Source organism: Panthera uncia, chromosome D2, assembly GCF_023721935.1.
Source record: "Panthera uncia isolate 11264 chromosome D2, Puncia_PCG_1.0, whole genome shotgun sequence".
Lineage (NCBI taxonomy): Eukaryota > Metazoa > Chordata > Mammalia > Carnivora > Felidae > Panthera > Panthera uncia.
The window spans coordinates 28,940,781-28,956,601 of NC_064818.1; the positions used below are offsets into that span (position 1 = coordinate 28,940,781).

The 15,821-nt window shown below is 35.1% G+C and overlaps 1 protein-coding gene across 2 annotated transcripts in view; it reads left to right on the plus strand.

Annotated features, from left to right (window-relative positions):
* The window catches only part of VPS26A (VPS26 retromer complex component A), a 33,638-nt gene that overhangs the window by 12,277 nt on the left and 5,540 nt on the right, over positions 1-15,821 (plus strand). For both annotated transcript variants that reach the window (XM_049645162.1, XM_049645161.1), the window contains exons 3-7: positions 5,984-6,059; positions 7,223-7,379; positions 7,970-8,134; positions 11,087-11,193; positions 13,497-13,565. In XM_049645162.1, the coding sequence (XP_049501119.1) occupies positions 5,984-6,059; positions 7,223-7,379; positions 7,970-8,134; positions 11,087-11,193; positions 13,497-13,565 (574 nt within the window). The remainder of the gene's footprint in view (positions 1-5,983; positions 6,060-7,222; positions 7,380-7,969; positions 8,135-11,086; positions 11,194-13,496; positions 13,566-15,821) is intronic.

Sequence of the window (15,821 nt, forward strand, 5' to 3'; positions counted from 1 at the left end):
TTGCCTACGTTATGGGCATGAAGATATTCTCCTGTTACCTTTCTCCTGTAAATTTGTTTATTTTACACACTTCACATTAAAAAATTTTTTTAATATTTACTTATATTTGAAAGAGAGAGAGTGCATGAGTAGGGGAGAGGCAGAGAGAGATGGAGACAGAATCTGAAGCAGACTCCAGGCTCTGAGCTGTCAGCACAGAGCCTGACTTGGGGCTCGAACTCACGAACCATGAGATCATGACCTAAGCCGAAGTCGGATGCTTAATGGACTGAGCCACCCAGGTGCCCCTACACTTCACATTTAGAGCCTCAGTTTGCTTGGAGTTGATTTTGTCTGTGTGACATAGGAGTCAAGGCTAGTTTCCCCCCACCCCCCACATGGATATCTGGTGAACCCAGAACACTTATCGTTTCCTTCATTGCACTGCAATATCACCTTTGTCATAGTTTAGAGGTTGTATGATTTTATTCCAACTTCTGTTGTGTTCCATTGGTCTATTTGTGACATTTGCTTTCTTTTCTTTTTTAAAAAATAACCTATTGAGTATAATTCACATACCATGAAATTCACCCTTTTAAAGTGTACAAGTCAGTGTTTTTACTATATTTGCAGAATTGTACTGCCACCGCCACTAATTCCCTAACATTTTCATCACCCCAAAAGAAACACCATACCATTAGCAATCGCTTCCTTAGTGCTATACACTGAATATTTGTGCCTTCTTAAAATTCACGTGTTGAAACCTAATTGTCAACGTGATGGTATTTGGAGATGGGGCCTTTGGGACATGATTAGGTTATGAGGGCAGAACCCTTATGAATGGGATTAGTGCTCTTATAAAAGAAACCCCAGAGAAATCCCTTATACCTTCTGCCATGTGAGAACACAGTAAAAAAGATGGCCATCTGTGAACCAGAAAGAGTGCTCTCAACCAAGTCTGGTGGCACTTGATCTGATCTTGAACTTCCTAGCCTCCAGAACTGTGAGCAATGAATTTCTGTTGTTTACAAGCCATCCTGTCGACAGTATTTTGTAATAGCAGCCCAAATGGACTGAGACACCTAGCAGTCGCTAATCTACAAATCTTTCTTTCTCTATGGATTGGCCTTTACTGGATATTTTATATATATGGACTCGTACAATATATAGCCTCTGGTGTCTAGCTCCTTAATGTGATGTTTTCAGGGTTCATTCCTTTTTAAGAAGTTAGTAAAAAAAATATATATATACTAAATTTGCCATTTTATCCATTTTTTAAGTACAATTCAGTGGCATTAATTACATTCCCAGAGTTGTACAACCATTACAAAATTTGTTCATCACCCCAAAGAGAAACTTTGTACCCATCAAACAATAACTAGCCATTTCCTTTTTCTCCCAGTCCCTGGATACCTCTGGTCCACTTTGTTGTCTGTAAATTTACCTGTTCTAGTTATTTTTTTTAAATGTTTTATTTATTTTTGAGAGAGAGAGTGTGAGCAGGGAAGGGATGGCGTGGTGGGGGACAGAAGATTCAAAGTGGCCTATGTGCTGAGGGCAGCAAGGCCAATGCAGGACTCAAACTCACGAACTGCAAGATCATGACCTGAGCTGAGGTCAGACGCTCAACTGACTGAGCCACCCAGGCATCCCTCTAGTTATTTCTTAAAGGTGGTCATACAAAATTTGCCCTTTCACGTCTGCCTTATTTCCTTTAGCATAATGTTTTCAAGGTTTGTTCATGTAGCATGTATCAAAACATCATTTTTTATGGTTAATATTCCAATATATATCCGTGTGGAATATGGAGGGATATACCACATTTCCTTTATCCGGTTCATCAGTTGAGGACATTTGGGTTTCTACTTTTTGGCTGTTATGAATAATAATGCTGTACATTTGTGTACAAGTTTCTGTGTGAATATATGTTTTCATTTCTCTTAGATGTATATACATTAGAGTAGAATTGCTCAATCATGTTAATTCTGTGTTAACTTTTGGAAAAACTGCCAGTCTTTTCCAAGCAGCTGCACCATTTTGCATTCTTTCCAGCAATGTATGAGGGTTCCAGTTTCTTCACTTTTTTGGCACTACTTAATATTGTATTTTTTATTATGGCCATCTTAGTGGGTATAAAGTGCTATCACATCTCATGGTTTTGGTCTGCATTTCCCTAATGACTAGTACTGAACATCTTTTCATGTGCTGATTGCCATTTGTATATCTTTGGGGAAAAGTCTATTCATACCCATTTTTTTTCTTTTTATTGTGTTGCTTTTTATTGAGTTACAAGAGTTCCTTTATATGCTGGATACAAGTCCATCATCAGTTATGTTTCACAAATATTTTCTCCTGTTCTCTGAATTGTATTCATTTTTTTTTTAAGTTTATTTACTGTGAGAGAGAGAGGAAGAGTGCTCAGTTGGTTAAGTGTCCAGCTTTGGCTCAGGTCATGATCTCACAGTTCGTGAGTTTGAGTCCTGCATCAGGTTATCTGCTGTCAGCCCAGAGCCCACTTTGGATCCTCTGCCCCCTCTCTCTGCCCCTTCCCTACTTGCACGCACATGTGCTCTTAAAAATAAACATTGAAAAAATTAAGTGAAAAATAAATAAAATTAATTTCAACTTGTATCACTAGGCCTTCTGAGTAATTCTGAGAGTCTTACTGATTGTTTAATTATTGTTTATTATTAATTGAAATTACTAGGTACAATAATTGTAGAAAATTGTGAATTGTGAAAGATTTGATAGTGATTTTTCTGGGAATATTTTTGGTGGGTTCATAAGGTATAATTCCTTAACATTCTTTTAGATTGATCAGTGATAAGTAAATTGTCTTGAAGCAATTCAAGCTTGTCTACCAAGCCACCCATAGTGAATTCTGAATTCCTTGTTACAAAAGTGAACAGAGGTTTATTCTGAGGTTAAGGGCTTTATAGTTTAATTTTTTAAACAAAGAATATTACTGAAGTATCTTTCAAGAATATGGACTTTATTCTTCTGGCAGCAGTTGAAACTAATTTTGGGAAACCACAATATCCAGCAACAACAGAGTACAGATATCTTGGTAATTAACTGTAAATTATACTATAAATGGTGTGGAAATTGATACATGTTTGTCTTAAACACAGTGTAGATGAATTTCACTTACATAGCTCCTGAAGACAGCATTATTTGAGACATCTACAGGATATTATATGCTGAAGAATGAGCTTTGAGATTGGCCTGTTAGAGCGATGAATATGTCTTTTTTTTACGTTTATTTATTTTGAGAGAGAAAGAGGAGAGAGAGAGAATGCATGAGCGGGGAGAGGGGCAGAGAGAGAGAGAGAGAGGAGAGAGAATCCCAAGCAGGCCCTGCACTGTCAGTGCAGAGCTCAACACGGGGCTTGAACTCACTAACTGTGAGATCATGACCTGAGCCGAAATCAAGAGATGCTTAACTGACTCAGCCACCCAGTTGCCCCTGTGTATGTTTTATATATGGATTGTTTCCTTATGTTTTGTTTTCCTGGCCTTTTATACATATACACATAGTCTCACATATCCAAATTACTTATTAATAGTAAAGGGGAAAAATAGTAACTTCAAATTGGAGAAACCTGGCAGATCACCTTGACCAGATGATCAAAGTTAACATCACCAATTGGCATCATGTACTTCCTAATAAGATACACTGAGAAGGATACAACTTCATTTTCTGCAATATTCTTGGCAAAAATGCATAAACTGAGTCTAACTGTGGTAAAACGTCAAACAAAACCCAAATTGAGGGATATTCTACAAAGTAAGTGACCTATATTCTTAAAAACATCCAGGTCAAGAAAGGCAATGACTGAGGAATGTTTGAGATTAAAGGAGACTAAAAAGACATAACCGTATGTAACATACGATTCTAGATTAGAGCCTGGACAGAAGGAAAAAAGGGTATAAAGTACATTATTGGGACAGTTGTTGGAATTCGAATATAAACTGTGGAGTTTTAACTTTCCTGATTTTGATAATTGCACTGTGATTATGTAAGAGATTATAGAGGAGCATGATGCTTCCAGATTATTCTCAACTGTGAAAAAAAAGTTGTGTATCTATGCATGCACATATATATATAGAGAAAAGGTGGTAAAGCATATGGGACAGAATATAAACATGATGAATTTGAATACAGATTATATGGAATTTCCTTGTGCTGTTATTAAAACTGTTTTGTAAATTTGAAATTGTAATAAAAGTTACAAAATTGTAACAGTTAGTATTAAAACTTTTTAACCCAGTTCACTATCCTAGTTTAATTTATGTTTCTATGCTCCCTTTTAGAACAGCTTTTAAATATGCTCAATTATGTTTTCTAACTCTGGGATCCTTTAGATTCCAGAATATCTTGCATCAGGCTTACAAAGCAACTGTTTTTGACATCAGTAGGAGACCAAGGACAATTTCAGAGTTTAGGTAATTTGGTAGGAAAATGAAATAACTTTGCATTTCTACCTTAATAATAGGGTTTCAGAATGTTTTTTGAAGGTCTGTACATTTAAAAAATACCAGACACAGCCATGTTCAAATGAAGGCATTCCCAAAACCTGTTGCCAAATAGACATTTTAAAAAGTATGTTCTTCTTACATGTTTTATTAGTATAAATTAGAGAAGAGCTCTAATTCCTGCTTGGCTTGAGAAACAGCTGGGAGTATGCTTGTTTTATGCTAGTTTTATGCTTGTTTTATTTGTGGTTCAAGCCTAAAATTCAACTTGTTAGTGTATGTGGAGCCTCTAAGTACTAATTTTTTTTCCTTCAAGAAGTATTTTTCTGACTTTGAAGGTGTTATTTGCCTATTGTAAAAGAGCAACAAAAGAAATCTTGAAAACTACAAAGAAGAAAACAAAATTACTCATACATTCCAGAAGTAACTGTTGTTAAGAGTATTTCTTTTGTGTAGTTTAAGAAATACAATTGGCATTATGCTTGTATACAATTTGACCATGCTTCCTTCATGTAACATACCATGCACATCTTCCCACATCATTAAAAATTCTTTGATCTTATTATTTTTAAACTTTAATAATATTCCATCATATGATGTACCACAATTTGTTTATTCTTTCTCTGAGATATTAATTTGGAAGGCAAGTAACTAACTCATTCTGGTTACAGATATGGAAGATACAGAAAAATGAATATTTTAGTTAATATAGTTTTCAAACAGAAGTAATTGGACCTCTGCTTTTATTGACCCTTGATTACTGTTATCTTTTGAGAAGCATTATTAAAAATGCTTTTTTGAGTCATATTAATATTTTTTATAGTAAAGAATACATCTGGAAGTAGGCTTTTTTATATGTTAGCTAATCCTTTAATGTTTGGAAAAAATTTTCTTAATATGTATGTACTTTACAGATATTTTGTCAATTCAAATTAAAAATTTATAAAATTAAGTTTTCCATTTGGCAGATGTGAATTTAGGAATTTAAAGATTATATATTTTACTTAAAAAATATGTGAGATAAATCATACTCAAAATTTAAATCTTTAGAAATTCTGTTTTTAGGGTGAGTAGCAGATTCAGGGGCAATAAACATGGCTTTTAAGGTTAGGAATTATAACTATATTTTTGGTTACTAAGGGCTGAAAATGATCTTTTTAAGTAAATTCTTGGAATTAGTGATTACCTTACATTAAAATGCTATTGTGTAGAATTGTTTAACTATTTGACTGGAAAACGCATTTGAATAGTTGAAAGTTTTCCCTTTTTTTGATTTGAGTATAGTTCTCCAGCTTATAAAGGATTCCTTCCTAACAAAGCAGGTGCTTTTAAATTTATGTCTAAGTGATTGTATAAGTTATACCTTCTCTACTGCTATAGAGTCATCATGATCTAGGTATGTGGTGGTGTCTCAAACTTCAGAAATGAATACCTGAAGGGCTTATATATTGCATTCATCTGGAAGGAATCTATTGGTAGGCCCACTCAAAGGATTGTTAACATCTTTTATAATTTCATGTTTTGGCAGGTAAACCTAGCCTTTAAGCAACCTGGAAAGAGGCTAGAGCACCAAGGAATTAGAATTGAATTTGTAGGTCAAATTGGTGAGTTTTAAAATAGTATTACTTTTTTTTTTTTTTTTTTAATGATAACTGAGTTTGAAGAGGGTTGGATTTGGCACTTACATGCGTGAATTAGAGCTTAGCTTTGTGGAAGGAAGGAATTGATTTTGCATAATAAAAGAGGATTTATTTTGTAAACATTAAAACAGGTTTCTTTGTATTGTATTAAATGATACTTGACTCAACCTGCCTTTATTTGTTATTAAACTTAGTTACTAAAAATGAAAGGAGTTATGTGAGCTACCAGCCTTGAGAAATAATTCAAGTAAAATTAGTTGACTCACTGGAATTTCCATCTGCCTGCATCTTTCACCAGCTTTACAATTTCCAGTGTCACTTTCATCCTTCACTTTCTAATTACCCATGCCATTTGTCTTCCTAACCTAGTGTGTGCCTGTAGCCAGACTCACCTGTCAGAAGATTCCATGTGAAAAGGAGGGATGTAATTTCTTCTTGACTTAGATCAGCTTCCATAAATATTTCCATATATGTATTTCAGAGGCATTCTTGATTTAGTAGGAGTTAAACTCTATAAATCTTTTGCTACTACAGATTCAGAAAAGAGAAAAGAAAATGGGTCTTTCTAATACAGTATACATAGCTGGGTTTTAAATCTAGCTTTCTAAGTTTTACTGTACATTTTTAAAGTGTCAAAATTGGAATGGGTAGATACTTGTTTCTGTATCTATTCCAGACGAGATTATATTTGAGGGGGCAAATTTTAGTAATTCACTGATAGTTGAAAAGTTTTTTGTATTTGTATATTGTAGTTTTATCAAGGTAATATATTTGCCTAACTAAAGCAAAACAATAAATGCTTTCTGCCTTGAGGGGAGGAGGTTCAAATAATTGCCGGAAATGTGTCTATTAAAACAGCTTCATATTGGGCAAACTCTAACTACATTAAAGGGATGAATACGTTATTAATAATAGAAATTTTCATTGTGCCGTGCTGCTTGAATTTTTTTATGCCTAGGTGGAGCATAATGAAGGGAATAATGGAATTTGTGTCATAGCTCTAGTGTATTAGAGACAAATCCAACTAATTATTTTGGTAAAAATGATTTGCTTTGGAGGTAGAAGTTTGAGTTTTAATGAAACATATTAAATGTAATTGGTCGTTTTTGCTTTTTCAAATTTCTTAGAACTTTTCAATGACAAGAGTAATACTCACGAATTTGTAAACCTAGTGAAAGAACTAGCCTTGCCTGGAGAATTGACTCAGAGCAGAAGTTATGATTTTGAATTTATGCAAGTTGAAAAGCCATATGAATCTTACATCGGTGCCAATGTCCGCTTGAGGTATGAATGCGTATTAGCAACGGTATAGATAGTGTCAAAAACAGAAAGTAATGGCTACTGTTGAATGACTCCTTAGAACTTTTAATTACAATTCTGGACTGAAAGGCTTTAGATTTTTAGGAATTCTGCCAAATATTTTGTTTTGTCTAGCTAATGCTCATCTGAGGTAACGATAGTCTTCTATCATAGATTTAGAGAACCCCGTCACGAGAAGTTTGGTTTAGTCATATACTTTTTTTGTATGAATCATCCCCTAGGTACTTTCTTTGTCTGGTAAACAGAATTACCTCAAAATCCATTAGTTTCCCAACAAATCCCATTTAGTATGTGGTTAAGAAGTGCTGAAGAGAGATTTCCCCAAGTAGGTGTGACCACAGCACTTCAAATGCGTGTAAAAAAGTATGTACACTATTCTTAAAATTGTTGTTTGTATTTTTTTGATGGGGGCATTTAAAAATTTGAATTCGTAAATGAAGTTGATCCCAAAGGATCGGCAAGGAGGAAAGCTGAGTTGCAGTTAATGTTTGCTTATTGAAGACACTGAAATTTATGGTAGGAGATTTAACTTACCCTCTCCTTTAACTTCATAGGTATTTTCTTAAAGTGACAATAGTAAGAAGACTCACGGACTTGGTAAAAGAATATGATCTTATTGTTCACCAGCTTGCCACATATCCTGATGTTAACAACTCTATTAAGATGGAAGTGGGCATTGAAGATTGTCTACACATAGAATTTGAGTATAATAAATCAAAGTAAGTACCTTTGACAACAGATAACTTAAATGTTCAGGGAAAATTAACAAGCCTTTCAGGTCTTTGTAAATTGGTCAGGGTAAGGATAGAATTGACATTAATCGGATGTTAACAGCCCAGTAGAATCTCTGAACAGAAAGAAACTTTTGGCGTCTTCTAACTCAGTGCAGGTGTCTTTTGTATTCTATTCCTAATAGGTCTCTGCTTGTTTTTTGTTTTTTGAGAGAGAGAGAGAGAGAGAGAGAGCGCGCACAAGTTGGGGAGGCGGGCAGAGGGAGAGAGAGAGAATCTCAAGCAGATCCCACACTCAGTGCGGAGCCTGATGCAGGGCTCAGTCCCATGACCCTGGGATCTTGATGTGAGCTGAAATCAACAGTCGGATCCTCAACTGACTGAGCCACCCAGGTGCCTCCGTCAATTTTTGTAGAGGATCTTACCATCTCAGAGGGCAACTAATACCTTATGTCTGTAAAAATTTACCTGACTGGGCTGATATAACTTTAGCCTAGTTATCTTTTTTTTTTTTTTTTTTTAATGTTTTTATTTATTTTTGAGACACAGAGAGACAGAGCATGAATGGGGGAGGGGCAGAGAGAGAGAGGGAGATACAGAATCGGAAGCAGGCTCCAGGCTCTGAGCCATCAGCCCAGAGCCTGACGCGGGGCTCGAACCCATGGACCGTGAGATCATGACCTGAGCCGAAGTTGGACGCTTAACCGGCTGAGCCACCCAGGCGCCCCCCTAGTTATCTTTTTAAAACTAAACAAAAATGCTTTTTCTGTCCACCTAAGCAATACATTTTCATTACTGAAAATTTTGGCAATGTTAGAAAAGCAAAAAAAAAACAATCATGTTTTTCTCATTATTTTATTATTTAAAAATATTTTTTTAAGTTTATTTTTGAGAGAGAGAGAGAGAGAGAACACATGCGAGAACGAGCACAAGTTGGGGAGGGGCAGAAGAGAAGGAGAGACAGAATCCCAAGCAAGCTCTGCACCATCAGCGCAGAGCTTGATGTGGGGCTTGAACTCACGAACTGTGAGATCATGACCTGAGCTGACATCAAGAGTTGGACGCTTAATCAACTGTGCCACCCAGGAGCTCCTATTATTTTTCCCACTTAATCACATTTAATATTCTCTTGTGTACCTTTCCATGGGGGAGGGGAAGGTATATAGCACATTTATATAATGTTGCATTTTTACAGAAATGGGCTTCTGTTTTGTTTATTGTTTAATGCCTTTTTAAACTAATATGGAATAACTTAAGCATAGACCAGAGTATATGGACACTGCAGTGAATCCTCAGGTACCCATTGCCCAGCTCCAGTAGTTATGAACACATGGTCAGGTCTGTTTTATCTGTATCCAGCCCTCACACTCCTCATAGATTATATTAAAGCCAGTTCCAGACATGGAATTTCATCCATAAAAATTGTGTATCATTTTTAATAGAACGGTAATTCTGTTATATCTAAAAATATTAATAGTTTCCTAATACCCATACCATATCCAGTCAGTGTTCACATTTCCCTGATTGTCTCATAAAATATCTTTTCCCCCCACATGGTTTGTTCAAATCAGTATCCACACAAGATTTGTTCAAATCCAGTGTATCCAAACACATTTCATTTGGTAGTTTGACTCTTAAATTTCTTTTGTTTTTTTTTCCACTAAAATTTATTTGTTGAAGAAATGGATGTATACTTTTATCCCCTTCCTGTGTACTCTTCTGTTAAATGACTTTTATTACTTGTCCCTCGCCAGTGTATATCACTAAAAATGTGATATAGACATGCCTTCAGGGTCTCAAATCATATTATTAATAAAATTATCAAATTGTTTAGGACCTAAAAGCTTGTCACTGGAAGCCTCCCTTCAGCCTGACATAATTACGTTGATCAATTCCTGGGAAATTATTTTGAGATCCAAACCTGGGGGAAGGTTAAAAAGCCCTCTGGGTATTGTAGTAATTTCTAGGTTTATTACCACATTATTTCAGAATACTTGGGAAAGGTCTTTGATGACTAGATATCACAGCAGCAGACTCAACCTGTGGAGTCTCTTTATGGCCAAGTGCTTTGTTAACTGTGCTATTCTAGCACTTAGAGTAAGGACACTAAACTCTTGTGCAGAGTTTTGATGTTCAGAAACATCATTATACACCAAATAAATATTGCAAGCATGAAAATTTTAATTTTTTGCGCTTAAGTTCTTTGGAAACTAAGCTCTTAAGTAAAGGACCTGCAGTTAATCAGGCTAATTCTTCCTTTGAGGTATATTGATAGTCAAGTAAAAGCTTGATTCCTGTTTTTTTGTTTTGTTTTGTTTTTTGTTTTTTGTTTTAACATTTATTTTTTGAGAGACAGAGCGTCAGTCAGGGAAGGGCAGAGAGAGAAGGAATCACAGAATCTGAAGCAGGCTCCAGGCTCTGAGCTGTCAGCACAGAGCCTGACGCGGGGCTTGAACTCATGAACTGTGAGATCGTGACCTGAGCCGAAATCAGACACTTAACCGACTGAGCCACCCAGGCACCCCGATTCCTAATTTTATAGTAAAATAATGAATACTTTTTTTGTAAAAAAGGAACATTAAATAATATGAAGAGTCAAAATGGTATTCTTTTTTTATTTTTTTAAAAATTATTTTAGTTTTTTTTTTGCTTTTGAGAGAGAGAGCATGAGCAGGGGAGGGGCAGAGAAAGGGGGAGACACAGAATCTGAAGCAGGCTCCAGGCTCTGAGATGTCAGCACAGAGCCCGATGCCGGGCTTGAACTCATGGAGCTGAAATCGGACACTCAACCGACTGAGCCACCCAGGCGCCCCCAAAATGGTATTCTTAAATAGTTACTATCCTAAAGATGTCTGCTAAAGCCTTTCAGGACATATTTCATTCTTTTTGTTTGTTTTTTAAACTGATATTTAGTAAATGAGGTATATTCTTTCCCCAAAGGTATCATTTAAAGGATGTGATTGTTGGGAAAATTTACTTTTTATTAGTAAGAATAAAAATCCAACATATGGAGTTGCAACTGATCAAAAAAGAGATCACAGGAATTGGTAAGTCAAAAAAAATATTTGAATTAAAATTCCTGTTTTAGTTGAAATTTAAAAATCTTAAAATATTGTTTAAACACAGTAAATATACACATTGGATACAAATTTTGATACTTAGTATTGTTTAATAATCATGCCTTTTAGAAATTAATTTTTATAAATATTTTAAAAAGCATCAAAATTAGGTTATAAATTCACACATTTCAAAAATAAAGTGTAAAAAGTTTTACTATACAGTAAAAAGTGTCTGTGTACTTCAGCTCATAGGTCATATAAGTTTTAAAATGCTTCTAGATATTTATACATATACAATAAGTGCCTCTATATTATACCCTCCCCCTGCTTTTAGTTAAATGTTTATGTACAATACATGCTTTGCTTTTTCACCTAACAGTATATTTTAGAGATCTCTCCATATCACTGGATAGAATATTTCCTCATCTTTTTTATAGTATTCTTTCTATGGATATATAGAACTTAATTGGTCTGCTACAGGTTGTTTCCAGTCATTTCCTTTACTTAATAATGTCATTTTACATGTGTGCAAGTGTGTGTGCAAGATAAAAATCTTAAAAGTCGAATTGTTATTTCAGAGGGTGTATTCATTTGTGATTTTGATACATATTACCAGTTTGTCTTCCTTAGGGGTTCTACATTCCAGCAAGGAATGTAGAAAAGTGCCTCTTTCCTCCTGTTCTTACCAACACAACATTGTAAAATTTTTAGCTGATATAATGGGTAGGGGAAGAAGGTTCCCCATTGTAGTTTTAGTTTTGTCATTCTGAATGAAGGTGAGCATCTTTTCCTGTGTGTAAAAGCTATTTCTTTTCTATATACACTGCCTATCCATATCCTTTGCTCCACCTCTATTATTATTAGTCTCTTACTGATTTGTAGAAACTCTGTATATATTAGGGAAATCAGCTTTTTTTTTTTTTTCTGTATTAAAAGCAGCAAAACTTTTCCCAGTTTGTCTTGGTTATGATGGTTTTTGCCATGTAGAGATTTTTGATGTTTGTGTAGTCAGATTTACCAGTTTTTCCTTTTATAGACTCTAGGTTTTATGCCACAGAAAGGCCTTTTTCACACTGAGGTTCTGAAAATAATTGTGTTTGATTCTCCTAAAATAATATAGTTTGGGCATTTTGTTTAAATTTTTAATTTCTTTGGAATTTGTCTTGATTAAGATACGAGGTATGGATCCAACTTTAGTTTTTTCCAGATGGCTGACCAGTTGCCCCAGAATTATTTATAACTGCTCTTTAATTTTAATTAGTGTATAGATTTGTCTCCTTTGTTGGATTTTTGCTGAAAATAATTTTAGGCAGCACTTTGTTTTGTAAGTTTATTTATTTATTTTGAGAGAGAGAGCATGTGGGAAGAGGAGGGGCAGAGAGAGTGAGAGAGAGAAAACCCCAAGCAGGCTCTGTGCTGTCAGCGCAGAGCCTGACATGTGGCTCGATTCCCAGAACTGTGAGATCATGACCTGAGCTGAAATCCAGAGTCGGATGCTTAATCACCTGAGCCACCCAGGTGCCCCTAGGCGACACTTTTTAAGAATTTATAATTGTAGTCATAATTAGAAACATCTGTGATATCTTAATCTCCATTTTCACCTACTAATAAAAGTTTAAGTGATTTAAAGATATTAAAATAAAGTGTTGGGTTCCTTTTTGTTTAAAAAGAAATTATTTAAATACTTTTTCTGGTTATAAAAATTGTCTGATTCTATAAAAGTTTAAATAAAAAATAATCTGTACTCATTATTCAGAAGATGTAGCCTGCATATTGTGGGCATTTTAGAACAATGGGATCATTAATATATGCTTTCGTATACTTTTTTCACTTACCGTATCGTTGACTTTTTAAAAATCTCTGGGATCAAATAATCTCTTAGAAGATAAATACCCAAATTTAAAAGAACTATGTCAATCAGGTACTCAGTTTGATGTTTTCTCTGTGTTATGAAAGAAAACAATTTGGGTGTTGCAGAGAAAACTAGCATGTCAGTGGTTATTTCTGATGTGCATTGTTAGTTTCTATTTTGGTAGATACTAGAAGTGATTGAAGGAACTCTATGAAGAATATTCTTTCTGAACTATGTGTTTGGGAAGAAGGGAGTGAATCATTCAGTTGAGTGATAAGTAGATTAAATAAATGTACGTGGAGAAATAGAAAAGAATGAATTACATTTTCACAAAATGGGAAGATAAATTAATACTCAATGTAGCTGGAAAATAAGTTATAAGGCTGGAAATTATATTCTGGAAATAGTTAACGTAATGTCATTTACATTATTGTGCTAGGACCCAGTACCACCACAGAAACAGAAACAATTGCTAAATACGAAATAATGGATGGTGCACCAGTAAAAGGTAAGATAACATACTTTCCATGTACTACTTTTTGTGATAGGTAGTGCAGATAGTGTTCATGGAAGTTTAGTTTGAAAGTATTTAGTTTGAAAATTTTTAGTATAGAAGTATTTATGAATTTTTAAAATGATTCTTAAAATACTGTTTTTAAGGTCACCTTTGTATAGATACTGAATGACTGTAATGATATTTCCTGGTCCGAAATAAGGTTTGATTTTTTTTTACTAAGTTTAAATTTAGTATTTAGAAGAGACATTTATATATTCTCTAGTTCTGAATTTGTAATATTTTGATTGTCTTCTATTAGAGTAGTTTGTCTTTTTTTTACTCATTAAATACAAGTTACAGTATAGCTGAGCATTAATTTCTGTGGGGTTTTCTGTGGGATTTTGTAGTCCTTATAGTATCCAAGAAAACTAGCAGTTCCATTATTATCTTCAGTATCCAAGATAATGAAGCCAGTATTTATCATTTTATTTTTTTAAGATTTTTATTTTTTAAAGTAATCTCTACACCCAACATGGGGCTTGAACTTACTTACCAGCCCCAGGATCAAGAGTAGCATGCTCCACCAACCGAGCCAGCCAGGCGCCCTAGGATTTATCATTTTAAATTTATGTCTTTGTTTTTTTCTCACTCTGTTAGTAATTACTTAAAAAAAAGTAGCTTTCATTTACTGAGTGCCAACTGTAAATGAGGCATTATACTCTGAGGTGCTCTAATGTTTCCTTTAAGTTAGGTGATGGTATAATGTTTCCTTTAAGTTAGGTGATGGTATTCCTTATTCCACAGATGAAGCTGAGATGCAAAGAGCTTTAAAAAACTTGTTAAAGGTGATATAGTGTAGGGGAAGCAGAACTTTACCTCTACCCATCTTAGATTTTCAGCTGGGACCCTTTAGCAGAGAGACAGATAAATAACGGAAAAAAAAAAAGTTTACTAATGGATGCAGTGGACATCATAAAGGAGAAACCTCAACACAAATAGCTCAAAACAGTGACAGGGCGCCTGGGTGGCTCAGTTGGTTAAGCGTCCAACTTTGGCTCAGGTCATGATCTCATGGTTCGTGAGTTCGTGATCCCTGCATGGGGCTCTGTGCTGACAGCTCAGAGCCTGGAGCCTGCTTCGGATTCTGTGTGTGTCTCTCTCTCTGCCCCTCCCCTGCTTGCATTCTTTCTCTCTCTCTTTCAAAAATAAAATAAACACTAAAAAAAAATAAAAAAAAAACCAAAACAGTGGCTTAAAATTTCAGCTTATCTAACATCTTCAAAAGAACAATAAATTTGGAGAGATGACCAGACAAAGGAAAGCAGAGCAATTTTAGGCTTCCAAAGGTAGGGCAGACTGTGGGAAGGTAAATATATGGGAGGAAACTAATGGAGTAAGGTTTGTTTGTGGATTCTTTATCAGCCATCCCTGGGCTGGTAAGACTCTGTCTTCATTAAAAGGAGAATTTATATCCTGCCTTTAGGCAGAAAATGGGGAGGCTTTTCTGCTTTTTGCTGCTTCCTAATTGCCTGCAGTTCAAAATAATTTTATGTCCAAGAGGTAGATTTTGTGGTGCAATAATTTGGTTTCCTTCAATAGCTAATTATTGCAGAGTTGGAGTTAGAGCCCAGGCCTTTCTAGCTTCAAGACCTGTGTGTGTGCACTTCTGTGATGCAACATTATTTTGTAAAATTTCAGCAGCCACAAATTTTTATGTAAAGTAATAGGTCATATATCTTTCAGGAAATAGATGTGCACAAGAAAAGTATTACATAAAAAGGACTTAACAGAATATGCAAATAGTTACCCTTGGGAAAGGAGAAACTTTGAGAATCCGAATAGTAGTCTTTTTGGTAATGAATGACCAATCCTCATTCTGAACGCATTTGTTGTTTTGGATGAATTAGTTAATACGTATTAAAGAAATTATACACGTGGTTAGAAATTATGGTAAACTTCATGAAAGAATAACAAAACTACTAAAATAGGACATATCTGTTGGTACCATTCTAAGCTTTTTACATATATTAACTCATATGGTCCTTACAAAGTCTCTACAAGATGGATATTACTGGTATTCTACATTTCACAGATGAGGAACTTGAAACAGAATGGTTAAGTGACTTGGCCAACGTCCCACAGCCAGTAGGTTGTAGAACTGGGATCTGAATCCAGTATTCCAACCGCAGAGCAGTGGTTCTCATCTTGCATAGTTTTGCTTCCCCCCCCCCCCCCCCCCCCCCCCCCCACACACCCCCCCACGATTTC